At 37.7% G+C, this 12165-nt stretch overlaps 1 protein-coding gene across 1 annotated transcript in view; it reads left to right on the forward strand.

The window, feature by feature from the left end:
• The window catches only part of LRP2 (low density lipoprotein receptor-related protein 2), a 126875-nt gene that overhangs the window by 47204 nt on the left and 67506 nt on the right, over positions 1 to 12165 (forward strand). The window contains exons 18-29 of the mRNA XM_010143223.1: positions 61 to 186; positions 459 to 589; positions 1334 to 1471; positions 2369 to 2650; positions 3667 to 3906; positions 4538 to 4657; positions 5034 to 5150; positions 5859 to 6236; positions 7136 to 7384; positions 8485 to 8696; positions 9143 to 9327; positions 10244 to 10472. Coding sequence (XP_010141525.1) covers positions 61 to 186; positions 459 to 589; positions 1334 to 1471; positions 2369 to 2650; positions 3667 to 3906; positions 4538 to 4657; positions 5034 to 5150; positions 5859 to 6236; positions 7136 to 7384; positions 8485 to 8696; positions 9143 to 9327; positions 10244 to 10472 — 2407 coding nt within the window. The remainder of the gene's footprint in view (positions 1 to 60; positions 187 to 458; positions 590 to 1333; positions 1472 to 2368; positions 2651 to 3666; positions 3907 to 4537; positions 4658 to 5033; positions 5151 to 5858; positions 6237 to 7135; positions 7385 to 8484; positions 8697 to 9142; positions 9328 to 10243; positions 10473 to 12165) is intronic.

Raw genomic sequence — 12165 nt, forward strand, 5'->3', positions numbered from 1 at the left:
TAGTCTGTTTAATTACATTATATCATTAGGTTTATGTGTCTTTTATGTGTGTTCTTTCAGGTATATATTCTGGACAGATTGGTTTCGTCCTGCGAAAATCATGAGGGCCTGGAGTGATGGATCCCATGCCTTACCGATTGTGAATACAACACTAGGCTGGCCTAATGGCCTGGCCATTGACTGGAGGTAAGGATGCAACAGAAGACAGAAAATCTTTTTGAGCAAATGTGTTTCTTCCTCTAAACTGTTAGGGATTGAAAATAAAGTAATTGTTTCCGATTGTGTGCACTGGGACCTTGTATTGAAGACCTTATTTTTCAATTTGCTGAAAAGCCTGTAAAATGTAAGATTTTCTCAGAATTCCTCCCCATGTACTCCACTAGCCTCTTGTCAGGTTTAAGATTATTATTTGAGAAAAGGTTAGTGCTTCCTAATGGGCATAATGTCATTATTTCTAGTTCTCTAAGGCTCTACTGGGTTGATGCCTTTTTTGATAAAATTGAGCACAGCACCTTTGATGGGCTGGATAGACGGACTCTTGAACGTATTACTCAGATGACTCACCCATTTGGCCTCACTATTTTTGGAGGTAAGTCTGTCATTAAAAAATATTACCTATTATTATTGCAGATATTTTTTTCCCCCTGTATGATTATCTGCGAGTATGTGAGATTTAATGACGTGGCCTTTGTAATACTTTTCCTATAAAAAGCACTATTGAAAGTGTCTGCAAAATTTAATACTTGGTCATTTTAAAGACTGGTTTAATGTATATTTGCATTTAAATTATTTGAGACAGATCAGGTAGCTCTTGTAGTGCACCAGGCAGATAAGCTGTATTAATTATAGCTTCCAAGGTGGGCTACTGTGCTGGACAGACGAGGTAAATCACCTCCCTAGAGATGATCAGCAATTTCAGGATTTTATTACTTGTATGCAGAGTTTATCACTGGATTTATATTGTGTGTGAGGAAAGAGGTTAGCATCTGACCCCTTTTGATTTTTGTCCTAAAATATTTTCCAAACTATTGTAAAATTTTCTGCAAAGTTTTCTTAATGAATGATTTTAAAATAGCCTTGGAATTCGAAATGTCAGTTGAGTCTGTTATATCTCAGTTTAAGTGAAATCTGAAAGGGCTTGTTCAGTTATGGCTGTGTATGACTGAAGGACTCACTTCGACTGCATTAGTGGTAAAAGTCCTTTTGTTTTTCATGAAGCAGTTATGAAAAATTATTAAATTTACATGGATAACATTTAATTTTTTTCTCATAATGCTTGATCTTTTATGTCATATTGCTTCAATTGTAATATGTTAAATGCCTTTTAAAACAGGTTATGCCTATTTCACTGATTGGAGACTTGGTGGAATAATTCGAGTGAGGAAGTCTGATGGAGGAGAAATGACTATTATTAGGAGGGGCATTAGCAACATTATGCATGTTAAAGCATACGATGCTCATTCTCAAATAGGTGAGCTCTTCTGTTGGACAGATGAAAACCACAAAATAGGGAATAAGAGACAGAATATCAGGACAGCAGGTTTCCACTCTCAGTTTTGGAAATGGCTTTACTGAATCGTAACTGGCATGCAGGGGAGGCAGCATAGGCACTTGCAATCACACGTTATATATATTTTACTGTTTTGTGACTGAATGCAGTTTTCCTTCAACACTTCTGTTGATTTATTTAATAACTTTGTAAATGAAATTATGGTTCCATTGTATTTTGTGTAATTGTGTCACCAGTTACAACCTTGTATTTCTCTTTCTCTGGTAGAAGTTTTAGTTAAACTGAATTATTTATTTTGAGGAATTGAGTAAAATTCTATTAATCAAATTATTGTTCTTAATCACTGTGCATAGAGCTCTAATTTTTTGTTCTTTTCACTGCTGATTTCTATACAATTCTATGATCTAAACCAAGAATTTTATATTGTAGTTAATTTAGTAAAACACTCAATGCACTTATCAAACATATGATCAAACCATGTGATCACCAGCTATTTGGTGTCCAAAGACTGGATTAGGTCTCCCAGCCTTACTCAAAGGTCCTCATTTATGGTAATATACTTGTGTCCAGAAAGTTGCCGAAAATTGGTGGGAAACTGGATGAAATTTAATACTATGTTCTTGGCATCCTTTAACATTTGTGTCAACGAAGATATATGGAATGTGGGACCCATTATTATGACTTACTACTGCTAATACTGTCAGTGACCTTGACTCTGGTTTGCAGTGCATGCAAACCCAGGATTTGCTGCAGCATCTTTTTTTTGTAAAACATTCTTTTTCAATTACTATGCACTTCTAATAGTTCCTAAGCTGTTATCAGAGGTGTATACATTGATCTTATCTATGACTTTTTAAGGCTCTAACTACTGTAATAGAGGAACAAATCCCAACGGAGACTGCAGCCATTTCTGCTTCCCAGTACCAAATTTTCAGAGAGTTTGTGGTTGTCCTTATGGCATGAAGCTGGCTTCAGATCAGCTGACGTGTGTTGAAGATCCATCCAATGAGCCACCCACTTTGCAGTGTGGCTCCTACTCATTTTCCTGTGGTAATGGAAGATGTGTGTCTCGATACTTTCAGTGTGATGGCGTTGATGATTGCCATGATAACAGTGACGAACAAAACTGTGGTTCTTCAAGTAAGTAACCGTTGTGATATACAGTTAGTATTTGTTCTTTGCAGTTCAGAAAGTTTGACGTATCTGTTTGATTTTGTTGGAATAAATCCTCGTTTTTTAAGGTTGCATCTATGGATAAATCTTGAAATTCACCTGAGAGATTAGTTACTTTAAAACTGTCTGGATAGCTCATGGGACGATAGGATTCAACACTGGCCGCCTAAAAAATGCATGAAAATATTCAGAACTAAAGAAAAAAAATGTCCTTTTTTTTAGTTTTTTGTAAATTTAGAAAGATATTGGAATATCGCTTGCTTGTCTTATTTTGATGCATGGAGAAATAATCTTAATAAAGATTAAGACATTTAAAAATAGAACCATAAGAAAAATAACAAAACCATATGCACTGTCTAACCTTCTTCTAAGATTAGAGCAGCACTTCTTATTTTGTTTAATATCTTACAAGAAATTTTATGGTTTTCATTATATTTGGGGACTTCTGAACTGTTTGTTATGTCTGGATTTTTACAGTGAATTGGATTAAAGACATGGGTTCGTTTCCTAGTTTTACTGTAAAGTGTCTCAGACTGTTACTTCTTACTTCAAAGTTAATTATTTCTTTTAGATCACAAACAAGAAAATAAGACATGTTAATAAAACATGCTCCTTAATGCATAGAACTAACTAGTATGACTAAGATATAAACTTTATTTCTTATTGGTGGGCTATTTTAGAATAACTAGAACATCTTTTGAGGAAAAAGGTATAAAGCAAATGGATACTTGGATTTTTTTTCTTTAGATTGTTTTGGAGTGCTTAACAATTTTTTTTAATCTTGCAGTTTAAAAAGGCTTAAGTATTCTGTTCAGTTCAGCATGTTGGCATGACAGACATCTTCGTTTTAAGCAATGTGCACTTTAGAATTTGCGTATTTTAGACATTCTTGTAGGTGTGCTAAAGGTACTGAATACTGTGGCAGGGAAGGAAAGTTTTGGAATTCTTTATAAAAGCGTCCTCCTGTTTTGTTTTTTATTTAGACAATACTTGTGCTTCATCAGCTTTTATGTGTGCCAGTGGACAGTGTATTCCAGGTCACTGGCATTGCGATAAACATAATGACTGTTTTGATGGTAGTGATGAATTGCATTGTCCTACACAAGGACCCACTTCATGCCCTGTAACCCTGTTCACCTGTGGTAATGGAAGATGTATTCCTAGGATCTGGCTATGTGATACTGATAATGACTGTGGTGACGGGTCAGATGAAAAAAACTGCAGTGAGTATCACAACTGTCTGTTGGTTTTTAAAAAACTGTGTATGTCTGTTAGTATAAGGATGATAAATGAATTTAGGAAGAAAGAACTAATATCTAAGTTAAACTAATATTTTGCAGTCCATAAGACATGGAAAAATCATCTAATTTAAACTACCAGAACCAAGTAGAATGCAGAAAAATCATTAAAAAAATAGAAAGAGGCAGCTGTGATAGTTGTAATCATGGTGCTGCATGTCATCCACTGCAATTTATAGCAAAAAGCAGCTAAAGCTTAGGCATTCTAAGCACTTAACCTCATGAGTGATCGCAGTAGTGACTAATGGTCACTACTGGGTCAGCATTAGTAGTCAGCTAATCTAATCTCAAAGTTTTTACCAGAAGACAGTAGTTTTCCCACATACTTTCCTTAATGTTATTTACCACTGAGTGGAATCTTCTGTTTATTTTGCATGAATCCAAGCCTACGTACGAGAAAACCTGACAGTAATATATTAGTACTTGTAATTTACATGATTACTAGTTGCTACATTACATGCCACAAGTTAGTGAGTGTCTTTCTACCATCTCAGTAATATGCTGATTTTAGAAGAGAGAAAAGAAACACATCCGCATTTATTGTCATTCTTAATAGCTTTCACAGGTACTTGTGAACCCAGACAATTTCAGTGCCCAGACCATCGCTGTATTGATCCATTCTATGTCTGCGATGGAGACAAAGACTGTATAGATGGTGCTGATGAGCGCGGCTGCAGTAAGTCTAACTTTGTTTGTTGAATGCCTCTTTATTGTTTCCTGACTCTTGCCCTCTGAGAGGTTTTTGGTGACCTCATGTTGCCAGCTCCAAGACAGCAGAATCGTAATAAACCTATCCATAAATTACCCCTGCTTGTGATGCTTGTTATAGGACTTTACTAAACCCTTTGATCTCTCGGCTGGTTGCAGAGGGCTGAAATCTGTTTCCTCTGTTTTCTATAGATTCCAAGGTTACTGCACTTTCTGTGTCCCAGGTAAATCATGGTCTTCAGGGGAACTTGGACTCCTGATATCATAGCTGACTTGGGCATCTGTAGAAAAATTGGGTGCACTATAGCTCTGTAAAATAATACCAATATTTTTTTATTTTGTAGTATATAACTGCAGTGCCACAGAGTTTAAATGTCTAAGTGGAGACCAGTGTATCAGCACTTACTACCAATGTGATGGTGTTTTTGACTGTAATGATCACTCAGATGAGACTCATTGCCGTAAGTATATTGATGCTGAAAGAAAGGCTTCAGTTATTAAGTGACACTTCTGAAAATTTCCTTTGTCTGCTATATCAAGTAATTAGCACTACTGTCCTTAAAACCTCAATATTCTTTTTAGGGAAACTTATCTATAAATTGTTTTTCTGAGGAGAAATTTCAAACACAGTAGATTACAGCTGGAGCAGATTTTTCTGGCAAAGAGTAGGGTTTGCACTCCTTTTGGCTCTAATGTTTTATTTTACTTGGCACCTCAGTCTTAGGGTTTAAAAGTAAAATTAAGAAGTCTATGCATCTATGAAACTGAAAACCTTGTATCCATGAGATTGAATCTTTTCCTTGAATAATTTTAACATTTAAGTTAGTTAAAATGTTGCACTGCAGGGCAGTGAAAACTAGTCTCAGCAAGTAATTTCATATTGCTTTGGGCATGTACATAGGTATCAGTATACATAGACATCAATATGTGCTTGCTCAAAAAAGAACATCAGTTCAATTGCCTTGTTGACCATATTACTAAGTAGGAGTTAAATTGGTCAGACTCTGAAATGACATGTAGATTGACTGTGATTCTATGGCCTGATCTAAAACCAACACAGTTCTTAATAGTATCAAAACTATTTATGCAAGAGGTAAACTGAACATACTTATCCTTCTTCTCATCTAAAATTAAAATGGCTTCTGAACTGTTGTACGTCACTGTTTTAGCTACAAGGCCACCAGGAATGTGCCACCAGAATGAATTCCAATGTCAATCGGATGGCAATTGTGTTCCTGCTCACTGGGAATGTGATGGCCATCCTGACTGTGCAGATGGCTCAGATGAACATCACAGATGTCCTGACAGGACTTGTCCTCCATCTCTTTTCCGCTGTGATAATGGCAACTGTGTCTATCGAGCATGGATCTGTGATGGTGATAATGACTGCAGGGATATGAGCGATGAGAGAGATTGTCCTACTCAACCCTTCCGGTGTCCCAGCTGGCAGTGGCAATGTCCAGGTCACAGTATCTGTGTGAATCTGAGCAAAGTATGTGATAATTCTGCTGATTGTCCTAATGGAGCTGATGAATCCCCATTGTGCAGTAAGTTACCTACTGTTCAAGAATCTGATACAGCCTACTATGTGCCGCAGCTTCAGAGAGAAATGGAATATTCAACATGCTGTATTTAGTTCAGCAACATTTCTAGGAGAAATTGTATGCATGTTCAAATAAGAGCTTAAATTGCTAAGTGGAAGTTGCTTGCAGTGAAATGAGACCACAGTGATGACTGATGAATTCATTAGATATGTCCAGTCTTGTGCTCTGAATTCAAATGTACTTCCACTGACTTCAGTAGAGGTTTTTTATATAGAATTATGGGAATGAGCTTTCTGTTCCTGAACACATTCATTAAAGCATGGTATGCTTTAAGTTCAGATGAAATGTGATTCAGCCCTTAATATTTTCTTTAAAATTTCTAACTTCAAAAATCATGAAAAAAATCTGAATCTCATGTATAGCCATTTGTATTTATGTTGATTATCAAGTGATTTAAGCATAACCTTTTTTCTTTCTTCTCTTCTTTCATTCTTCTCTTTAATCATTGCACATTCTCAGATGAACCTCAGCCAGGTATGATTATAAATTTTTAAAAATTATAGTTTATTAATACAATTTTAGGTTTGGAGTGGTACATTAAATTTTTGTATATTTCTAACTGGTTTTGAAAATTTTGTTATAAATGCTTTGATGGTCTTCTGTTTAGCATTCGTTTAATGGGATTCAGTAGTGCATACTATGTTGTTATCTGCCTTTACGTGCATTGTGTATGTTGTATTTTGCATAAGGGCCTTGGTCCATTCTCACATTACATAACTTATGAATGTGCAGTTGTGTTTTAGCAGCAGTCTTAGGCTAGTAAAGCAATTGCAAACTTTTAAATTTAGCATACGAAGCTTTTGTTAACTATTTGCTTATTTCATTCCCCAACTCCATTTCAGATCAGGAGAGCTGCTCTGACAATAATGCCGGCTGCACTCATGAGTGTATTCAGGGACCCTTTGGAGCTCAGTGTACCTGTCCTGTTGGATACCAGCTTGCAAATGACTCCAAGACCTGTGAAGACATTAATGAATGTGACCCTCCAGGCTTTTGTAGTCAGCATTGTTACAATGAGAGAGGGTCTTTTAGGTGTTATTGTGATGAAGGATACATTCTAGAAACCAATGAGAAGACTTGTAAAGCAGCAGGTGAGGAACATAAAGAATGACAACATCTGGAAAATAACCAGCTTTGCCATTTTCATCTTACCCTCTTTTAAAAGAGCTGATGTAAACAGCCACCTAAAATTGTTCGTGACACGTCCTTGAGCGTTAAAACTGTCAGCTGAGTGGTTAACTGGAAACTATTATTTCCTTGAAATAAATATTTAAATCAACACTGTAATTTTTAAACCTGGAATGTTCTAAAATAATAATCGGGAGAAAATACACCTTTTAGCACCTTTAAGCCGTAAGTTCAAATTTGGTCTTTATATAAAGTTTAATGCTCACAGAGTGTTTAAATCCCAGCCTTCCACAAGACTTACCTGCCATATTTTGCTTGTTTCTAAAGAGCAAACACTGACACAGCCTAGCTGTCTGTTGTTCTGTATCTCTTACGTAGTACACTGGCAGCAAAGAGGAGCTGTATACCCAGTGGAATTTGTCACCACAGGTTTCCTGGTTTAGGGAATTTACCCGCAAATAAGTTTGGCTCTTACTAATAAGGAGTTTATCACAGTTTGCTGTCTTTATGGCTACTACTCTTCAGTTGTTTTTCAGGAGTTTATCAGTGTAAGCTGCTGCACAGCCGTCTAACCACAGCAGCCTATGATCTGTTTAATCTCCTCCCTGGTCCCCATGCAGTCTAAAGGGGGGAAAAAAAACTCAGACTGGCTAAAAAGGAGAAAGAGCCAGTCTGGGTAGAATAACTGGTGGTACAAAGAACTTTGGGGTTTGAAGCAGGACTGGGAGTTGAGAGTGGAGGAATGAGGGTTGGATGTCAGCAGCGAAATAGTTGGGCAATGAGGAAGTGGACCCAAGGTCCAGATATGAGACTGGAAGGGGAGTCTAGTAGAAACTAGATGAATCTGATGGAGAAAAGGTGGAGAAAATCCAAGGCAGATCCAAAAGTCAGATGAGGTGTGGTAAAATATCTTGGCCTGAGAATTCATTTGAATTTCGATATGTATATCTAGATACAATAGCTTTGATGCTATAAAGCTGTGTCAAATTACTCTGTTTCTTTTTCTTGCAGAGTTGCTGTTGAATAGCTTATTGGTTTATTTTAACTTCTTTTCCTTTGACAGAGTCTGGGAATCTTCTTTTGCTGGTGGCAAGTCGTAACCAGATCGTGGTGGACAACATCACCTCTCAGTCACACAGTATTTATTCTCTGGTTCGGGATGGGAGGAATATCGTGGCTATTGATTTTGATTCAGTCACAGATCGTATCTTTTGGTCTGATACAACACAGGATAAAATTTGGAGTGCTTATCAAAATGGGACTGACCGAAAAATAGTAAGTTTCACTGTTATTCTTGTCTCTTCGTTACGGAGAGAAAATGAAGATATCTCCAGTTAACAAAGGGAAGTAGGGAAATCCCAAGAGTAAGAAGAGAGATAACAAAGCGAAACTATGTTGTAGATACTAAGCCAAGATTTCATGTAGCTTTTTGAAAAAGAAAACTGAATGCTTTCAAGAAGCCCTTTTTAAACACTGTTTCTGTTAGCAGTTGCTAACTTCGTCAACAGACTCGCTGAAGTTAGCAGTGTTTGGGTATACGCTTTGTCAGCACTTGAATATGTACATTATAACTCATTCTGCCTCAGAGACCTAGAAAATGTTGAGATTTGGTTCCCCATTTTCCATATCTAAAGAAATTGAAAGGGTGAAAATTTATTATCAACTAGTTTGTTTTCTCTCTCTCTCTCTCTCCTTTTTTGTTAATTTTTGTTATTAAACAGGTGTTTGACAGTGGTGTCACCGTGACCGAAAGTATAGCAGTAGATTGGGTAGGTCGCAATCTTTACTGGACAGACTTTGTTCTGGAAACAATTGAAGTCTCTAAAATGGATGGGAGCCACAGGACTGTGCTGATTAGTGAAAATATAACAAACCCAAGGGGACTAGTGTTAGACCCCAGAATTGAGTAAGATTTTTTTTTTTTATGTTTTGTTTTGAAAAAATGCGTATTTATGATGTAATGGTATTCCAATTGGAGATTTGCCCAAATCGTATTGTAATTGTAAATGACAAGTGAAAGAGAAAACTGAAGACAGTTTTTTAAAAATAGTGTGTTTGCAGAGTAGATTTAATATTTAAGGTCATATGGTAATTACTTGTAATCTGTTGCTCTGTTTCACTGTAAGAAGATTTGTTTTTCCTTTAAAACAGATTTTTCCTATGTTTGCTTCCTAGTTAAGAACTGTTAATTCAAATTCTGATATATCATTATCAGTTGGTGGCATTCCACAAACTTACATGTAATATAATGTGCCATGCCTGCCTGGCAAGGAACAGATTCCTTCACAGCCCTGAGTCTAAAGTAATTATCTATAGCATGTTAGTGTTATCACAAAAGCGCCTTTCCATTGCAGACAACAAATGTCATAAAATAAATGGAATGTTATGAATTATTATTTATGTACAAACTTTTACTGATTTTTGAGCTCTTCAATGCCTTGAACTCTGTTTACTGCCAGCCACATGGGGCTTTTAGTTATAGCACTGTTAACACTATCAATGCATGCCTGTAAAAGTACAAAACCTTATCAAATTATTATATAGCAACTGGAGAATCAGATTATAATAAATGCTGAAAAATAATGATAACAGTAGCTTCTATATGCTGCTGTTATTGACAAATGAAAACAGAAGTATTAAAAGAATTTTTACAGCAGAAATTATAGTAATAAGTAAACATGTTGCTGAAATTAATATTTTCAGTATCATTGTGTAGGACTTTTCTTAAAAATGTTGTTTCTGGTTTTTGAGACTTCATGTAATGTTTCTCAATAGGCAGGTAGGTTTTTTTCAGATCAGTAACCACAAGTCACTTTTTTCAGTGCTCATGTAATGTTCTGGACTGACTGGGGCCCCAACCCTCGAATTGAAAAAGCCAGCATGGATGGCAAAATGCGAACAGTGATTATTAACAATAAAATCTACTGGCCCAATGGACTCTCCATTGATTACCCAAATAAACTTCTCTATTTTGCTGATGCTTATCTTGATTATATTGATTTTTGTGATTACAATGGAAACAACAGACGACAGGTGCTCGCAAGTGATCTGGTAAGACTGTTGTTTTCCTGAGTATAACTTAAAAATGCATTTGCACTGCCATAGTCTTGGATGTATTTTTCTTTAAAATATTTGAGTGAAGCTGGTGTGAAGTATTTTAGCTGCTTGGTACAGCTATAAAAAGAGGAATTGTACATCCTATTCACAGTCTCTCAGGAGATCTTCAGCAAAAGCTGGAGCTGAGTGTAGACTTGGTGCTTCAGATCATTCTCATTTGTTCTGTCTGAATGCGTGAAGTCTGAAGGTGACATCTACACTGTTGCTAGTAGCTGATGCATTTGCTGTCAGCAAATATAGCACAAAACACCTGATAAAACTTTCCCTGATCATCCTCTGTGAGTGATGATCACTGCTTGACAGGAGTGAAGGGTTTTGCGCTGCCAGGACTTCCTGTGTGCAGGGCATTTCATAAAGACCATCCCTCTTGCAGGCTATGTCCCAATGAAGTGATGCTGGTAGCTTGTAGTACTATCCCTGTACCAGCACAGTAGTTCAGATGGTATATATAAGTTGGTATAAATAACCACATGTATATTTTCAAGAATTGAACCTTAGGGCTTTTATTTTTGGCTAGAGAGTCAATTTTTCTGAAATACAATCAAAATCATACAATTTTTTTGGCTGAAAGAGACTAAGATCATCGAGTCTAACCTTTAACCCAGCGCTGCCAAGTCACCACTAAACCAGATCCCTCAGCTCCACATCTACACATCTTTTAATTCCCTCCAAGGACTGTGACTCCACTACTTTCCTGAGTGGCCTGTTCCAAGGCCCTTGACAGCCCTTTTGGTGAAGAAATTTTTCCTAATGTCCAACCTAAACATAATGAGGCTGTTTCCTCTTATCCTATCACTTGTTACTTGGAAGAACAGACCAAAACTCACCTCGCTACACTCTCTTTTCAGGCAGTTGTAGAGAGCAATAAGGTCTCCCCTCAGTTTCCTTTTCTCCAGGCTAAACAACCCCAGTTCCCTCAGTTGCTCCTCATAAGACTTGTGCTCTAATCTTGTATGGTCACCAGCTTCACTGCCCTTCTTTGGACACACTGCAGCACCTCAGTGTCCTTGTAGTGAGGGGCCCAAAACTGGACATAGTATTTGAGGTGTGGCCTCACCAGAGCTGAGTACTGCTGAGTCCTGCTTGGTACTGAGTACCCTTAGTCCTGGTGGCCGCGCTCTTTCTGATACAAGCGAGGATGCCGTTGGCCTTCTTGGCCACTTGGGCAGGCTTCTGGCTTGTATTCACCCACTGTCAACCAACACCCCCTGGTCCTTTTCTGCTGGCCGGTTTCCAGCCAGTCTTTCCCCAGTCTGGAGCATTGCAGGGGTTTGTTGTGACCCAAGTGCAGGACCCAGCACTTGGCCTTGTTGAACCTCATACTATTGGCCTCGGCCCATTGACCCAGCCTGTCCAGATCCCTCTGTAGAGCCTCCTGACCTGCAAGCAGATCAGTGCTCATGCCTGACTTGGTGTTGTCTGCAAGCTGACTGTGGGTGCACTCAATACCCTTGCCCAGACTGTTGATAAAGATATTGAAGAGAACAGACCCCGACACTGAGTCCTGGGGAAAACAACTTGTGACCACTTGACTGGATTGAACTCCATTCACCAGCGCTCTCTGGGCCCGGCCATCCAGCCAGTTTGTTATCCAGCAGAGAGTACACCCATCCAGGCCATAGGCAGC

The sequence above is a fragment of the Buceros rhinoceros genome, unplaced genomic scaffold (assembly GCF_000710305.1).
Source record: "Buceros rhinoceros silvestris isolate BGI_N320 unplaced genomic scaffold, ASM71030v1 scaffold9119, whole genome shotgun sequence".
Classification (NCBI taxonomy): Eukaryota; Metazoa; Chordata; class Aves; order Bucerotiformes; family Bucerotidae; genus Buceros; species Buceros rhinoceros.